General features: G+C 41.0%; 1 protein-coding gene across 11 annotated transcripts in view; it reads left to right on the plus strand.

Annotated features, from left to right (window-relative positions):
- TNKS2 (tankyrase 2) overlaps positions 1-18590 on the plus strand; it is a 49424-nt gene extending 30834 nt beyond the window's left edge. For 2 of the 11 annotated variants that reach the window (XM_084845820.1, XM_084845824.1), the window contains 9 exons: positions 235-478; positions 1918-2000; positions 3097-3217; positions 9255-9352; positions 10801-10875; positions 13136-13241; positions 15184-15370; positions 16043-16199; positions 16561-18590. In XM_084845820.1, the coding sequence (XP_084701946.1) occupies positions 235-478; positions 1918-2000; positions 3097-3217; positions 9255-9352; positions 10801-10875; positions 13136-13241; positions 15184-15370; positions 16043-16199; positions 16561-16623 (1134 nt within the window). In that variant the 3' untranslated portion in view covers positions 16624-18590. Of the gene's footprint in view, positions 1-234; positions 479-1917; positions 2001-3096; positions 3218-8983; positions 9155-9230; positions 9353-9762; positions 9889-10800; positions 10876-13135; positions 13242-15183; positions 15371-16042; positions 16200-16560 lie in introns of those variants that run through there. The other 9 variants (XR_014789420.1, XR_014789418.1, XR_014789421.1 and 6 more) reach the window with 9 other exon arrangements.

Below are 18590 nucleotides of genomic sequence, written 5' to 3' on the forward strand. Positions count from 1 at the left end.
CCTTGCACTGGAATTCTCATGCACAAATGACCTTTGGATCAGGATAATAATATCTCTGAATCTACTTTGTAAATGGCAAAGTATTAGAGAGCTTGAAATTCTAGTTTCCTTTTAGGGGAGCTAAAGTAAAAGACCACTGTTAGCATTACCTTGTGTTCTTATATAGAAAGCTTGTAACTTGTTTGAATGCATTTGTGGATGTTTTAATGATAAACTATTTTATTTAATTTTCAGGCTGATGATGTTAGCACATTATTGACAGCCGCCATGCCCCCTTCTGCCTTGCCATCATGCTACAAACCTCAGGTTATAAACGTGTCTCAAAATGTGTCTTCAGCTGATTCACTTTCTTCTGTTCCATCCAGCCCACGTAACCCATCAGCTGCCAGTAGCCTTGACAACTTGTCTTGTAGCTTTTCTGAACTCTCAATTAGTACAAGTAGTTCTGATGGGGCCACTGGTTTGGAGAAGAAGGAAGGTGAGACTTGTTTCTTCTACTGAATTGGCTTTGTCAAGGGTGCAGAACCTCAGACCCGGGGGCCAAATCCAGCCCTCTGGGGTTCCTCAGAAGGCCATGCCTCTGACCACTGGTCTTACGGTAGTTTCCCAGCTTTTGTGCAGTTTCCCTCCATTCTAAAAGGTTGAAATGCCTCTCCTGAGGCTTACTTACTGGCAGTAAAACCTTTAACCTAAAATATGCCAGCATTTTTTTTATTTTTCGCCCCACCCCTTTTGCGTTCAGCCCTGCCCACCATTGCAATGTAGCACCAAGAGCTTCTCTGAAATGGACTTCAGACCTTGGGCTAAAAGAGATTCAACACCCCTGGCTTAGTCAGATAGATGGATGCTGTATTAAGAATTAGGTTAAATTCACACATGAATCAACAGTCAAAAGACTGCCACGTCAAGCGGTGATGTCATGAATAGTATGTCTTGTTTTACAAATAGTAGGCCAGTTCACATGACATGACAACCTGTTGTGGATTACTCAACCCCTCATGAGCCGTGGCATGTGCTGGCTACCATGTTGAATGTGCAGTCCCCAATCAGGGGGTTGCTGTGTCATCCAAGCCCAGCCATGGGGGTTATCCAAGGTTTAAACAACTCTTCCATAACCCTTGGCTTGTAGGGTTTTGTGAGGGTCGTTTAACCCTCACATAACCCCCATGGCTGGGTTTGCATCACATGGTAACCCCAATCCGGGGGGGTTGCATATTCAGATCTTGTCTGTAGACACCACGGCTCATCTTGGCTTAAATAACTCACAGTGAACTCCAGGGTGTTGTGCAAACTGGGTCATTATGTCTATCCACCACAGATTTAATATCTGATACTACCTTAGCTACAGAAGTGGTAGTTAACATATTCAGCTGTGATTCACTCAGTGAAATACCTGTGTGAGTGACTTGGATCTTAGATAAATGGGTCCAGAAATTCTCTCTTCAGTTTCTGATATCTTCACATTCCAGATCTCTTGTATAAAATATTTTCTGAGCAATTTGATTGGCAATGTGGCAGAAAGGAAACTTAAATGTGGGGCATATGTGTTTTAAATGTATTTAAGTGTTTCTCCCACAGAGCCCCATGTCCTTCAAAAAGTATACGCAGAATTGCTTCTGAAATAAACTTTTATACCTTTTAACCTTGTTGGATTTATGAACAATGAAACTAAATCCAGATTTAGGAAGATTGTCCTGAAAATGTCTAGCTAAATATGTTTTAGTTTGGTTATATGGATTATAAAGTCAGCCTGTACTTCAAAGTTATTATTAAGACAAACATTGCATGTTCCAAGTGTTATTGGATATATCCACAGGATTGTTTCTATTAATAGTCATGTGAACATGAGCCTGCAGAAAGGTAAAACAATACCTGTTCAATTAATATATAACTTACACATGTTTTTTTTCTATTCAGTTCCAGGTGTAGATTTTAGCATAAATCAGTTTGTGAGAAATCTTGGACTTGAACATCTGATTGACATATTTGAGAGAGAGCAAGTAAGTAATTGACCTGGTTCTCACAATCAAAATAAGCCATCATGGTGTGTGGGGCACAATTTCCATAATCACCACCCGGGCGCAGCTTGTGTTGTCTGAATCTGGGCAGCATGGCTTGTTGGATGGAGAAACATCTCTCTAACAACCCTACAACAGCCCATGGGTTATTGGAGGGTTGTTTCCCCCTCCAACAAGCCATGCCGCCTGGGTTCAGATGGCACAAGCCATGCCAGGGTCAGGCTTATGGAAAGGGCCCCCGGCACACCCCGCAATTTAAATAAGCTAATTTGGATCGTGTGAACTGGCCCACTGTCTTGATATAGAAACTAATAAAACAAGTTTTATGTTTTCAGGGGGGAAATGCAAATTATAAATTTATATTTTTAAGTTGGGAGAAGATTTATAACCAGAAGTGTTTGGGGGGTGGACTGTGCTTTGAGATATAAATACCTAAGTCAAGATACAGATGATCATACACCAACATTTTTCTCTCTTTTGTTCTGTAAGAACTGCAGACTAATTCAGGTGCATGCAGAGGTTATGTGCTAACTTAAGAAATATTCTCTGTTTGAAATTGTTTGGGAAACTGACTCTGTCTGCAGACAACTTAAATTTCCTGAAGTTTTATGTTCATCAATCTATATTGCAGTTAGTGATAATACTAATAATCTAGGACCCTGGCTTTTCTGCTAAAAGTGGCTTTTATGGGAACAGTTGTTGTGAACAAAGTGTTCTTTAATATAGCACTGGCTTTTCACTGCATAAAAAGAGATCTAACATAGGCCCAGATACAAAGGGCCATACAAGGAGCTTCCACGTACTCAGCATTTTCTAGGGACCCCCTTCTCATTCATTCAATTTATGAGTCACCCTGTAGCCGAAGCTCTCTGGGCAACATAAATAATTAAAATAAATAAAACCAATGATAAAACACATAGCATCACCTTTTCCCCTTGAACTGCTTCTCAAGCTTGGGGAATTCAATGCAATTATCTCACTTTCTGGCAAGCCTTAGTTTTATGGGCATAAAATTTTTGATGTTAAAGATCTATACAGCAGTGTGGCTTGTATGTAAAACTTTATCTTGTATTTGTAGATAACATTAGATGTACTGGTTGAAATGGGACACAAAGAATTAAAGGATATTGGAATTAATGCTTATGGCCATAGACACAAAATAATTAAGGGCGTTGAAAGACTAATCTCAGGACAACAAGGTATGTTGTAATAACAAACTAGTTTTAAACCACTTTAAAAAAAACATTTCTATATTTTAAAACGGTAACAATATCAGTCTTTCTTTTGCAAGGTTCTGGATAAGCTTTGCATATTTATGGATAAGCTTTGCAAGCAGTATACCAAGTTGTTCTTTTTCTTTATTCTCAAGCTTATTGAAGAAAAGACAGCAAGTGTACTACTCAAGATACATTGGGCGCTTTATAAATACAGTCTTGTTTATTATTAAACATTTGTATCCATCCTTTTGGGCCCAAAATGGGATTCCCAAGGGGACTAACAAATATCAGTTAATAACAAAACTACACATTTTTATTTTATGCAAGAGCATCAAAGACCTGAGAGATCTTGGGCCTTCATTTTTAAGGGAGGATTCTTTTCCTCAAGTTTTGTGTGTGAGTACACATGCGTGCGCGTACACCAGCTCATTTTTTTATGTAATCTTGGACTTGAGAAATGACTCAAGAAACTTGAGGCATAAGAGGTATTCTTATTTTGATAATATACTCTTAAAAATGCACCTTGAGGAAGGCATCCCACAATGGGTTATCTCCCCTGCCCAAGAAAAGCAGGGACCACGTGACTAAACTTTTGAGAATTCTATTGGTTCCAGGCTCCTCCTTGCCAGTTCGTCCCTGCTTTTTGCCCAGGAGAGAACTAACTTCCATCTCCTCCTATTCAAAACCTCCACTGTCTCCAAACTCTTTTAAACTTAAAGTTTAAACTCTTTTAAACTTTTAAACTCTTTCTTTTTAAAATCTTAATCTCAGTATTTCCTTCCCCTTTTTTAAAAAAAAGTCTTCCTCTATTTCTCTACTGTGCCTTCCATCTTCTTCATGGCTTCTTTGGCAAAAAGGACCTCTAAGGCCATGAGAAAGAACAAAACAATCGCACATCTCCAGGTCGTTAGGAGACCATTGAAAGACAAAAGCCTCACAGCAGGAGAGCTAGGCGTACCATCTGCGACTTACCAAGGAGCAGCCAAGATGGAGGAAGTCAGGGCACTAGCCATCAGCCTAAACTTGGAGTCAGAGGAGGAAGAATCAGCTCAACAACCAGATGCTGAAACATCCTGGAGGGTGAGCTTGAGGGTGCATTTGCCTCCCTGCAGTGCAGCAGGCAGCCATTTTGGAAAGCTGTTGCAATCCACACTGCCAAAGTGAAACCTCCCTTCCCCACATCCCTTCTACCTCCGGCAAGGGAATAAGGAGCACAGCCCTTCCACTGTTAATGACATTTCTCAATTTAATGATTCAGTACTCTCCCAGCTCACAAAAGCTGTGCTGGATAATTTAACCAATCACCGCTTTGACAAACAAATTTAAGAACAGGATGTGCATCAGAGTATAACTGCAACTTGCACACCTCTGAGTCTTCTTCCCTCCTCCAAACACTAGAAATAAAAAGGATAAAACCAAGGATAAAAATCCACAGCCAAGTTAACCTAGTACCGTTACCAGTCCGCATTCCTCTGCAGACTCAAGGGAAGATTCACCAGACTCATGCTGTATAGCCAGAGGCCGCAATACTAAAACAAATTATTTTTACTGAGCATCACCCAGACACTGATTCATCCATGCATTCCCTTCAGGAACTCGATTCAGATAGGGGTGGGGGGTGGGGGTGTCAAACATAGAAATGGTTGAGAAGAATTCATCTGGTAGTTTCTTTAAGATTATTTTTTGCCTTTACTGTACAAAACAATTGCCTCCCTAGACAGAAAACAGAAAAAAAAACCTACCATTATCCAGAGGAGTGGTGGTATTCCCAGAATCCAAGCCCAAAACCAGAGAGGTATCTTTTCCTAATTCTTTCCAAAAAGATAATAAAGGAAGGGTGGCAATCACACCTTCAGGGTAAGAAGGGTGCTATTATTGCTCAAAAACTTGACACGCTTCCACAAAACATTGTAGAAAAACTTCTAAAAAGCTGGTAGATGCCCCAGTAGTGGCACTACTTTCAGGAGTAATAATACCCAAAGGTGGGGACGTCCCCCTCAGAGATCAGAGGGAGAGAAAGTCTGATGCTCCATTGAAGGACGCCCACGAAGCAGCAGCATTAGCACTAAGAGCCTCAACTGTCTCTTCCTACTTTGCAAGAACTTCCATTCTGTGGGTGGAAGACATAATAATTAAAAAACTAAGTCAGACTTCCTTATTTAGGAGCTCAGTAAAGCTCTCTCAAGTCCTTTGTTTCCTTAGCTGATGCTACACAAGATGCCCTTCACTTTATTGCCCACTATGTGACAGCTACCACAATAGCTCCGCGCTCCATCTGGCTCAAGCATTGGAATATAGATAATGCTTCCAGAGCAAATTTAGCTTCCGTTCCCTTCACAGGGGCACAGCTGCTCAGAGAGAAAGCCTTAAAAGGAGTCCTTATAGAAACCAAAGACAAAAAACAAGTCATGCCTTCCTTATCCAGAAGAAAAGACAAAAAATCCTTCACCGGAACTTATTCTTCCTTGCCCTCCCTCAGGAATACTAAGGAATTGTCCTTTTGGTCCAAAAGCTGCAGATTCCCAAAACCAGCTTGATCCAGATTGTGCTTCCAGCCCAAGAATGCCACCTCCTTCAGCTACTCTGCCAGACCAGCTTCTTCCCAGCCCTCTAAACCAGGATGACAAAAATTTGACAGCAGGAGCCTATCCATGGGAGGAAGACTCCAGCACTCCCTCACAGCATGGGAACAGTCCACATCAGATTGCTGGGTTCTAGACACCATCAGCAATGGCTACAACATGGAATTCTGGAAAGGACCTTCTCCCAGGTTCATTCCTTCACCAACATCACGATCTACCGCTAAGAGACACACCATAACCAAAGCCATTCAGCACCTGCTACAAATAGGAGCAATAGAAATTGTACCACCACAAGACAAATGCATCTTCTTTGTTGTGCCCAAACAGGCATCTCAACATGTTTGTCAGGTACAGACAATTTTGTAGGGAAACACTGCAGGCCCTTCACAAAGAAGAGTTCCTGACAGCAGTCCACCTGACGGAGGCCTACCTACACATCCCATTAGCACCACATCACAGAAGGTTTCTTTGCTTTGCATATCAAAACCATCATTTCCAATACAAAGCAATGCCATTTTGTTCAGCTCCCAAGGTTTTCACCAATATCTTGGTGTATCTGGTAGCTCATCTTTGGCTCAAAGGACCTGATACCTGGACAACCTCATCAGGTCTCCCTCCAGTCACAAAGCCTACAGGACCTGGACCAGACTGTCAACTGCCTCAAAAGTCACTGATTTGTAATAAACAAGAAGAGCCACCTGACTCCCACTCAGTCTCCTCTACGCCTATGAGTACTAATCGATACTTCCAGGAGATACCTCCTACTCTCCCTGGAAAGAATAGTCAAGCTCCAAATTCTATCAAAGAACCTCCAATGTCAACGAACAACAGATCTAATGGACATAGCATGCCTAGTAGCCTAATGATGTGCCTAGGCATCATTCTATGGGCCAGGTTGCATTCTCGCCCCCTGCAATGTTTCCTGCTACCCTTCCAAGCCCAATTTGCACAGAAGGACCACCACTCGGTACATCTATCTCACCACATCAAAACTTCCCTTTGCTGGTGGCAATCTCCTCAGAACCTACAGACGAGAACCCCTTTCCAGGAGCCAACCAGAATCGTGCTGACAGCAGATGCCAACTGCAAAGGCTGGGGAGCCCACTGCAACATCCAGGTGACACAAGGCAAATGGCATACGTGGGCTAAAACTAAGAACAGTACACCTAGCTCTGAAACGCTTCTCCCATCAACTGCAACACTCCTACGTCTTTATAATGACGGATAACACCATGGCCGTGATGCACATAACTCATCATGGAGGTACCAGATCACACGCTCTTCATCTAGAAGCCCAAACCATGCTACTTTGGCTGAGCAGAATTTAGCCTCCATCACAGAGCAACACATCAAGGGAACACTGAATCACACCATGGATTTCCTGAGTCAACCACAAATAGATCTAGGGGAATAGAGCCTCCGCCCTGCAATCTTCAAAGAAATCCAGAAACAGTTTGGCCCACTAACTCTGGACCTCTTTGCCTCCCAACTCAGTCACAAACTCCCAAGGTTCCTTTCAAGATTTCACTCTTACAGAACCAAAGGAGTAGATGCAGTGAACACCAACCACCCAACGGAAAAGCTCTGTGCCTTCCCTCCATTTCTGTTCCTAGCCAGAGTGCTGCAAAAGATCAGAAAGGAAGAGTTACAGCAGGTAGTCTTAATAGCTTCCTTCTGGCCCTCCAGACCATGGTTCTCAGAAATCCTAGCCCTAGCTTAGCAAGTACCATGGTTTCTGTCTCAGAAGTCAGACCTCCTGTCTTAGGGCCCAGTTCTCCACCTGGGCTCACTTCTCCACCCAAGCCCACAATGGCTCCAGCTAGCCACTTGGATACTAAAAGGGCAATCTGCACCAACATAGGCTATCCAGATTCAGTCATAAACACCCTACTGATACTGAGACAACATGGAAAACAGTTTCCAGATGGAACAGGAGAAAGAAAGTTGACATACAAACATCCGGCATAAAGGAGCTCCTTGCCTTTCTACAAAAAGAACTCAACATGGGTCTTAAACCAGGCACATTACGCACATCGGCCATATCGTTGGTCCTCACCAAACCAAGACAGCCACCACTAAGCTTGCATCCACACTTCAAAAGATTTATCCATGGAGCATCACTTATAAGCCCTCCTACAGTCCACAGATTCCCCTCGTGGAACTTACAGGTTGTCCTCTCAGCACTACTGAAACCCCCCTTTGAACCACTTAAAACAATACCAGTAAGACCCTATCACAAAAGGTCCTCTATTTGGTCGCCATTACACCTGCATGAAGAATACCTGAACTCAGCCCTCTCAGTTAGAAAAGGGCTCATTAGCTTTCCGAGGGACCCAGTCATTTTCAGGACTGACCCAGCTTTCACACCTAAACTTAACTCCCTGTTTCACAGGTCACAGGAGCTAGTTCTACCATCTTTCTGTCCTAATCCTTCTCCCTGGGTGAAGGACTGGCACAAGCTGGACGTATGCAGAGTGGTCAAAATCTATCTAAAATGAACAGTCTTTCAGACAATCAGATTCACTGTTTATATCCTTCCATCCTACAGCCATGAGTAAAAAAAGTATCTAGGTCCATCTTGGGTAGATGGTTAAAAGCTTGCATTTTCTCAGCATATGAGGATTCATGCCTCCCCAAACCTTTAAGGCTTACAGCACAGTCAGCCAGCTCAGCAGCCACTTTGGCAGCCCTAAGCACTAACGTATCCTTAGAAAAAATCTGTAAGGCTGCAATCTGGGCAAATCCACATTCTTTCACCAAACATTATAAAATCAACACACATACCTCAGGGGACACCTTTGGAAGGAGAGTACATACCCTTTTCCAAGGGTATGTTCTCCAGCAGGTACTTACACTATAATAGATTCATTCATTCTAAATTATACTCACACCCTAATTGGATGCTAGCTTTGGCATATCTCATTGTGGGATGCCTTCCTCACATCAGCTTAGAAAATGGAACATCGATACTTACCAAGAAGGTTCCTTCTGGGATGGTGTGAGGAAGGCATCCCAACAACACACTATAGCATTTACTGAGCCTCCTACCTTGTCACAGTGGATATCTTCCTCTACGTCCACTGGTCAGATCTCCTCTTATGGGACATTGATAACTGTGTTACCGTATTTCCTTTTCCTCTGTGCATCTAACCTTTGCTCCAACCAGGAGATCAACCTGTGCTCTTTTCTTCTGAGCTACAGCCATGGATGGAAGTGGCAAGGAGGAGCCTGGGACCAATAGAATACTCAAAAATGTAGTCAAGTGGTCCCTGCTTTTCCTGGGTGATAGGGGAAGATAACCCATTGTGGGATGCTTTCCGCAGAAGGAGCCTTCTCAGTAAGTACCAATATTCAATTCTGCTGTTGTGATTTTTGAAACTGAGTTATAGAGGTATCTTAAGTATTAGCTCAAGTTCTCATGTTGAATTTTCCCATAGGTCTTAATTCCTATCTAACTTTGAATACTTCGGGTAGTGGAACAATCCTTATAGATCTTTCTCCTGATGATAAAGAGTTTCAGTCAGTGGAAGAAGAGGTACATCCTTTGATTCATACTGTGTGTCGAGAAACTAGTTCTAGTGTGTTTTTTGAGTCTGTTGCTATGAAATGTCTGTTGCTATGAAATGCTATGAAATAAAATTTAGTCTTCCCATGGAACATAAGGCTTTAAATGGCCACTAGTCATGACAGCTATATATTACCTCCAGTATCAGAGGCAGTATACCTCTGAAAACCGGTTCCTAGAGAACACAAACAGGAAGGTGCTATTGTATTTGTGTCTTGCTTGTGGGCTTCCCATGGGCATCTGGTTGGCCACTGTGGGAACAGAACTCTGGACTATATGGGCCTTTTGGTCTGATCCAGCACAGGTCTTAAGTTAATTTTTCTCCTGTGGCTGATTTAGTGTTGAACCCACATTTTAATCTGTTTATTTTGGTCTTAAAGATAGTCTTCAGTTGAAGAGACAGCGACCACATTTGGCATGAGTTTTGTGCACCCTTATATAGGCCCTTTGCTCTTCCCTTCTTGTAAGTGAGTGAACAAGCCAGGAAGCTTCAGTTAACCATATCGGTATGTTACATCTGAACAAGTATACTGCTTAATGGCTTCCAAACAAGCCAGGATTTGGAAATAAACTGTAAACTATGGTTTCATATCCTGGTTTGTTTGGAAACTATGAACTATAATTTCCTGATTCAATTCAGCAAATTGCGTGCTCCTTCTCCTCCCCCCCCCCCACCAGTAGTGCTGCTCCAGTGAGGAGGCGCTACACCAGGTGCTCCAGATCCTCTCAGGAAGATCCAGAGGGTTGGCTCTCTGAAGAGCCACGTTGGCCAGAAAAAGTGGCTGGCGTGGCTCTTCAGAGGGCGGAGGAAACTGCAAGAGAGAACGGTGCTAATATGGCACAGGAGATAAGATAGTTTCAGGTGCTTGGAAAAACTTTTTATTGCACCCAGTGAATTTTGGAAAGAAATGTCCTTCCTCCAGTGTAATCCTTCCTCTGTTTCAAAATGCTCAAAAGCATTGAGCATTTTGAAACAGAGGAAGCATTGCACCTGAGAATGTCTTCAGAGAGCCAGCCAGGCCCAAATGCCTGGCTCTGAGGGGGTCCTTCTGCAGAGCTAGCATTGTGGGAGGGGTGTCTCAGGAGATTTGCCTGTACAGGTGGCAGGTAACACATGACACAGGTGGGCGAGGAGTGGGGTTGATACAGCGGCAGTGTGTTTGTGCTCTCCCTCCTCGGGTGGTATACTAGCCCTGGAGCCATTACGCACCATTGGCTTCCCGTGTAGAATATTTTTGTCATAGCTTTAAAGAAGCTGCTTGCCATTTGAATGCAGCTTAGAATGTTTGAGGGGGAATCATAAAATCCGTTATGGGTGGTGCTGAATTGTGTTCAGACATAAAGCACACTTTTATTCAGCAGAATGGAATCTAGTGTCTTGATTTAGAGATTCTTTTTGTATTCTACTTTATCTTCAGATGCAGAGCACTGTTCGAGAGCACAGAGATGGTGGGCATGCTGGTGGGGTTTTCAACAGATATAACATCTTAAAGGTAAGATAACATCTTAAAGGTAATCTGTAGGGAGAATGGGCATCTAAATGGCAAATGTGGTTTGATGTAAGCAAGTGTAAAGTGATGCATGTTGGGGCAAAAAAATCCCAGCTTCAAGTATAGACTGATGGGATCTGAGCTAGCAGCAAATGACCAGGAAAGAGATCTTGGGGTTGTGGTGGACAACTTGATGAAAGCTCGATGTGTGGCCGCTATAAAAAAGGCATACTGCATGTTAGGCATAATTCAAAAAGGAATTGAGAATAAAACTACCAATATCATACTGCCTCTATACAAATTTATGGTGTGGCCACACTTGGAATGCTGTGTACAGTTCTGGTCACCACACCTAAAAAAAGATACTGTAGAGCTGGAAAAAGTGCAGAAAAGGGAAACTAAAATAATCAAGGGGCTGGAGCATCTCCCCTATGAGAGAAGGTTACAACAGCTGGGATTGTTTCGCTTGGAAAAAGGGGGAGAGTAAGGGGAGACATAATAGAGGTCTACAAAATTATACATGGTGTGGAGAATGTGGGTAGGGAGACGTTTTTCACCCTCTCTCAAAATACGTGAACCCAGGGTCATTCTATGAAGCTGATCGGTGGGAGATTCAGGACAGATAAAAGGAAGTACTTCTTCACACAGCTCATAGTCAAACTATGGAATTCGCTACCACAGGATGTAGTGCTGGCCACTACAGCTTTAAAAGGGGATTGGACAAATTCCTGGAGGAAAAGGCTATCAATGACTACTAATCCTGATGGCTATGTGCTATCCTCTAGTACCAGAGGCAGTGAGCCTATGTACACCAGTTGCTGGGGAACATGGGTGGGAGGGTGCTGTTGCATTCATGCCACTTGTGGGTTCCCAGTCGACAGCTGGTTGGCCACTGTATGAACAGAATACCATACTAGATGGACCCTTGGTCTGATCCAGCATGGCTCTTCTTAAGTTTTTACGTTCTTATAGATACCTAATCTCATCCAGAGGTCATTGTTTGTGCACTCAGTTATAAATAGACTTAGACTTCAATTAGTTTTCAGATTGAAAAGGAGAGATTATGTGCCAAGAAAAAAATTCTGAATCCATAATAAATTAAACAAATCTACTTTATTTCTTTTTACTTTATTGAGAATTTTGTTTGTGAGCTGTTACAGAATTAGAAACACTTGGTTGGGAGGAGGAACTATAGGATAAAAAGAGTGGTAGAGAGGTGTGCAAGTCTGGGGACCTCTATAGAGCACAGCATTAGCATATTTTCTGTGAAGTGACTGGATAGAATGCTGCAAATAAACTAATAAGATGCAGTAGTCATTAAATAATTCCTGTTGCATTTTTTTTATATTCATCAAGAGAATCCACGTGTCTGAAATTATTTTTTTAATTAACTACTGCACCTTATCAGCTTTGCCTGCTGTATTCTCTTTAGGCTTTGGTGTGGGCCCCCCTCTCTTTGGTTGTGAAGACACAGCCTAAGACTTGTCTCTTCGGGTTCATTCTGCCTCTCCTTTCTCCTCACCCCACCCCCATCTTTTTCTTCAGCAGTTGTATTTCCTCTCCGGCTCTTGAGAACAAATGTGTATTTAAAGAGAATTTTAGAAACCAATAAAGGCTGTTGTGTATATCCATTTTACCTACCTACTGTCTATTATATGTTACAAAATATGACATGAAAATGGAAAACCCTGTATCACAGTGTTCTTTGAAAGCTCAGTATCGATAACGTGTGCCAGGAAAGTGGAACTAATTTACTACAAGGAGAAAAACACATTTAATTCAGAAGATTTGGAGAACATTGGTGGGCTTGGAGCATGGTCTGAGGGTAGTAATTGGTTTCTACAGTGACAATGGAGTTACTTTTTTCAAAAGACATTTAGACTTGGGATGAGTTTAAAGCTTGCTTGGTCTGCAGTCTTGGAAAAACACTAAATGAAGTAATTAACGTGATTGAGTCAAATGCAAAGGAATTAAATAGCTGTCATTGTCAAATCACTCTAATAAGCTTAATACAGGTTTTATGGTGACATTATGAAGAACATTAGAAAAGTAATTTCCCATCAGCATCAGGAACAGTTTCAAGAGCCATCCTTTCCATTCTAGATATGTTTGAGTGAATAAATGCTTTGGTGGTTGTGGTGTTAATGTTACAGCAATCATTTATCAGTAGTTTTGTTGGAAAGCTGATTAAGTGGAATGCCAACTATATAGTGCAATGGCTATTGGAAGAAGACTGATTGTGGATTGTGGAATTTTTTTCTAGATACAAAAAGTGTGTAACAAAAAGCTCTGGGAAAAGTACACTCATCGGAGAAAAGAAGTTTCTGAAGAGAATCATCACCATGCTAATGAAAGGATGTTGTTCCATGGTATTCCATTTTTCTTCTCATCTCACCTATTGCTAATTTTAATGTTCTGTGAACTTTTTATTCTCAGATTTGAAATAAATTTCTGTTCAATTCCAAATAACAATTAGCATGACAGCCTTTAAGCTCATAACTTACATGACAGTAACTGGCCAAGAAAGTGTATCTATAATTTATACAACACAGCTGGCACTAAGAAAGAGATTAATCTTCCAAGAACTAGAAATAGAAAATCTCTCAAAGTTATGCATGCTAGCTCTCTTCTCAAATTACTTGGGTATTCTATGGATAACTAGGAATGATATCCACTACATATACAGAACAATAGGGAATTGAATATATTACTATGTTCAGTCAAGAATACAGTAAAGGTTCTCCATGTGCAGTTCCATATGAGTCGCATTGGTGAACCTCCAGAATTCTCAATAAGCTGACAGAACTAACTAGCCTGCGAAAGAAGTGTACTAGTCTGCTGGAGCTGCCAGAGGTTCTCTGGCCTTCCTCCAGCAGCCCACAGCATTTTATGCTGGATGTAGAAGAGGAACAGAACACTCTGTCCTTCCTCTGGCAGCCTGCTTACTTGCCAGCATGAAATTCCCTGTTGCCTGCGTCTGTCAGGCAAGTGCTTAAATACAAGGCTGTGGTGAAGTGTACACTGACTGTCTGTTTTGTTGTTCAGTTGTTCAGTCGTGTCCGACTCTTCGTGACCCCATGGACCATAACACGCCAGGCCTTCCTGTTCTCCACTCTCTCCCGGAGTGTGCTCAAATTCATATTCATGACTGTCTGTTATAGACATGATAAAAAAATTCAAAGATTCATGTTCAGCCATAACTCTGACTGAGAACTGGGGAAACAGGAGAACTCAAGAGAAAACGAGTTACAACTGCATTGAATAATACAGAAAACAAGTTACAACTGCATTGAATAATATTTCTATTTAAAAGTAAGAGTTTTGTGCCTAGAAGGCTGTGACTTAAGTGACGTAATCCCCACCCTTGTGCATTCCCACCACCACTATCACCAGCACCTATTGCATTGAAGGGGCACCAGCAGATCTCAGTGGGCAACATGCCTCATAATATCAGAGTCACTCCTTTAATGGCCCTAATTAGAAACCTAGGGAGCTGCCTTATACTGAGTCAGACTGTAAGTACATCTAGGTCAGTTTTGTCTATGCTGACTGGCACCAGCGCTCCAGGGTTTCAGATGGAGTCTTTCCCAGCCTATCTGAAGATGCTGGAGATTGAACTTGGAATCTTCTGCATCCCAAAACCATTCCCCCTGGTTTAGATCTGCAGAAGCATGTGAAGCACGTCATTTCCAACTATAAAGAGCCCGATACAGTGCACAGCAAGACATGGCAAAAACACCATGGTATTTTTTGTGTAGATAAAGATGGTTGTCTCAGATGAATATGCCATAGCAATCAACCACAGTACTCATCAATCCTGTGAATTTAAAGTCTACAGAGTCACAGCCTTCTGTGCTTCAATCAGCCCTAGGTATTCTTCATCTCAAAGCATTTCTGAGTATCATGAGCCATTTCCCCTGACTACACTGTTTCTGCACGAAACTGGATCCTTGGTTTGGTTCTGCCTATTCTAGTGTCAATCCATGCCCACGTAGGACAGTGCTGATGGGTTTGCAGACCTAAAGCAAACCTTGCTATGCTATGCTGTGACATCACTAATCAACATGTGGACAGGGCTTGATGCTAAAAATGGGTGTAGCCAGCAGCTAAGGATTCCTATAATCCTGGGCCACACTTCCTCAGCTTTTTGTCCTGTGAATATTTTAAGTTAGTCAAAATTATTTTCTGATTTTTTTTTTCAGTAAAACTTTTCAAACTGTACTTTCCTGGATAGGTGACAGAACTTTGTTTACTGTATGATAATATATTCAGTACTAGAAACAAACATATTCTATGTTAATGTATTTGTAGGGTCCCCTTTTGTGAATGCAATTATTCATAAAGGTTTTGATGAGAGACATGCTTACATAGGAGGAATGTTTGGTGCTGGAATTTATTTTGCCGAAAACTCTTCCAAAAGCAACCAGTATGTGTACGGTATTGGTGGCGGCACTGGTTGCCCAATTCACAAAGATAGGTCTTGTTATGTCTGTCATAGGTAAGTTGAAGTAATTGTATGAATTGTATTAAAATTAGTAGAAGTAGATTTATTTTAATTTTCGTATTTATTCAGCAAACGTATATGCTTCTCTTCAGATAGTGTTGCATGACAAGCTTTTTGGTGGGAACCTGAGGCTGCAGTGGGTCTGAGGGAGGGGGAAAGTCCCGCTGTGCAAGTGGCATCTACTTGGACAGACTCTGGATCCAATCCATTGTCCACATCAATAAAAAAATCAAGATAGAAGGTTCTTTTCTGCCTACCCCCAGTATCTGCCTACCCCCAGTCTGCACAGCTATCATAATAGCTATATATTCTGTTACTTGCAATGGAGTAATGTTTGTAAAATGAGAAAAAGTAGTGTTGTACATAAGCTGCCCAATATAACAACAGATTTCTCAGTCTTAGATAAGCAATGACAAAAGTCCTAGCTTTATAGCATTCTTTAATAATATGCTTAAATCACATTTTTGTTACATGGTCTGAGGGGAGAAAGGAGAACAACAGCAAAAAAAAAAATCTGTGTTGTTGGACCAAGCTCAGCATTAGGAGAATATGGAATATACTCAAGTAAATTAACACTTCTTAAAGCTTATTTGCATATTAGGAAATAGATGGAGGGGGTTGCACCTTCACAAATCTATTAGTAAAATGTTCGTTCCTTTAATATAGGCAGTTGCTGTTTTGCCGTGTTACGTTGGGCAAGTCTTTTCTGCAGTTCAGTGCAATGAAAATGGCCCATTCCCCTCCAGGACACCATTCAGTTACTGGGCGGCCTAGTGTAAATGGACTAGCATTAGCAGAATATGTCATCTACAGAGGAGAGCAGGTAGTGTTTTTTTGGTCTTATTTCCAAACACATTTTTAATATTTGAAAGTTGCCATGCATAGCTCTCTTGGGTTTTTGTATCTCACCTTTCTATTTGTTTAATAAGGGAAATAAAATTTTATGGCACAATCCTATACGTGTCTACTCAGAAGTCAGTCCCATTGACTTCAGTGGGGCTTACTTCAAAGTAAGTCAGTATAGGATTGCAGCCCAGGACTGTGAGAAAGTTCTTTACCTAAGCCTGGTATTATGAGACCTTTTAGCTATTTTTCTCTTGCTACAGGTAATTATTTTTCAGCACATGCTTTAATTCCATCTGTTTGGAAATGGGGGAAAATAATTAACCTAATCTATCTTTCAGGCCTACCCAGAATATTTGATTACCTACCAGATTGTGAAGCCTGAAGCTGCTACAGAAGCTTGAAAACCCAGATGTTTTGCAGAGATCAAAACAAAGAGTACTCTCAATTGCTGAAAAATCGTATCTTGCCCCCCACAGGCATTGTGGTAGAAAATGTGAATAAAATCTAACATTTTGACTTGGTAAAGCTTTAATAAATGTATAGTAAGTTTTCTAAAAATTTCAGAAACTTCCTTTTTTCAGCACTTTAACAGATCTCATTCCAGGTGATACTGGGTTTGTCTGTACTAAATTATAAAACAGATATTAACTTGAACTATGTTTTCTAATTCCAATGAAATCTAACCAACTGTTGCTATACAGGAACTCCTTTTACTAATACTTCGTTCTTTAAAACACTACATTTACATGGAGTACAGTTGTATTTGTAAAACTGTAAATAAGAGGTTTTCTACTAGCCTGGTATTTATTTACATTGTTTTGTAATATAAGTGTTTCAGAACTGCAACATATGAAAATCTTCATTCAAACATTGCATTACTCATCTGCATTTCATCACATGCAGTAGTTTGGAGGACCCCACGTGATGCTTGTCAGTTAGGAAGAAGCATTCACTTGATTTTAGCCAAGCAAGCAGTGTTTAGTGGAGGAAGACGTTACAATAGGTTGTACATAAGTCAGCCACATTCCTGAGAAACCAAGCTGAACATTCCAATTCCTCAACAGATCCACTACAGGTTAAAATGTTATTGGAGAGGGGTAAGTAGGCTTGCTGGAAGTATAATGCAAATAAACTTTTGGGCACACATTTCATATGCAAGCAAGAAGATACTTCATATATCCCTGTTTTCTCTCTAGCTGTACAAAGCTAAACATAGAGATACTATGAGATCAGCGTTGCTCTTCCGTATACATGCAGAGCTCCGTGAGTGAAGTCTATTAGGATTACACTTTACCACTTTTTGTTGGCTGCACTTATAGTTACCTAGCCTTCTTTGAGTACTGTTCTACTTCTTGTCCATAGTGGCTGGGCTTTCCCCATGAACGTCACTGGAGGCAAAGGTCAGAAAAGAGAGTAACCATAGCTCTTCAAGGCACTGACAACTTCTTCACACCCTCTCCCAATATCTGCTTTCATTATTCATTGAGTGCCTTCTAGGATTATCCAACTGTTCCAGAGACTTTTTATGTAAAAATAAATAACTCAAAGGTAACTTCAGGAGTCCAATTTTAAATTTTACATTTTAATTGGGGTTCTTCAGCATATATAGGACCATGACCCATATTATAATTTAATTGTGGATCATTACCACATTTAGTTTTAGAACCAGTTTTATCACATGGTTTTAGAAAGATTGCCAAGACTGCTTGAACTGTCTGGCTTGTATGGTGACTTAAGACTCGAGTCTTAAAAAATTGCATTCCACGTGAAGTTAGTGCATGGATAGTTATACAATCATATGGAAAATATGGTAAACATCACCTTAGGTGATGGCTGCTGCAAAGTAATACTGCTGAATAAAAGGGTACTTAATTTGTATGGTACTTTTTCACTGCATGTTTTCCACTCGCTAGCTTAGCCAAATGTTGGAACGGGTGTTCATGCAAAATCTGCTAACTATGATTTAAGTATTGAGAACTTTGTTTCATTATTGGAAATACTTCATTCTTTGTGAATGATTATTTAATGTGATATAAATACTTGTGGTATTGGTAGCATTTCAAATGGTACCACAAAGTTGGTTAGAATGTTTTAAATTTTGCATGACATATCTCTTTTTCTGAAGGTGGAAAACGTAATGATTTTGACTATGTTGACTTCAAGTGAAATTCTAACCTCCTGTGCAATTAGTGCTTTGCTCATTTTGAAAGTATTTTACCTGTATTTGTACCACATTTCATACCATTCAATCCTAAATAAACTTCATTCACAAGCTTTTTGGTAGCATGGTGGTATCTTTACTAATTAATATGCATATACTGACCTTGAAAGGAACAATTGTATTTTACAGTAAACTTCAAATTAATGC

This window comes from Heloderma suspectum, chromosome 3 (genome assembly GCF_057233095.1).
Source record: "Heloderma suspectum isolate Gila_16-S chromosome 3, 16-S_ref, whole genome shotgun sequence".
In the NCBI taxonomy this organism is placed as follows: Eukaryota; Metazoa; Chordata; class Lepidosauria; order Squamata; family Helodermatidae; genus Heloderma; species Heloderma suspectum.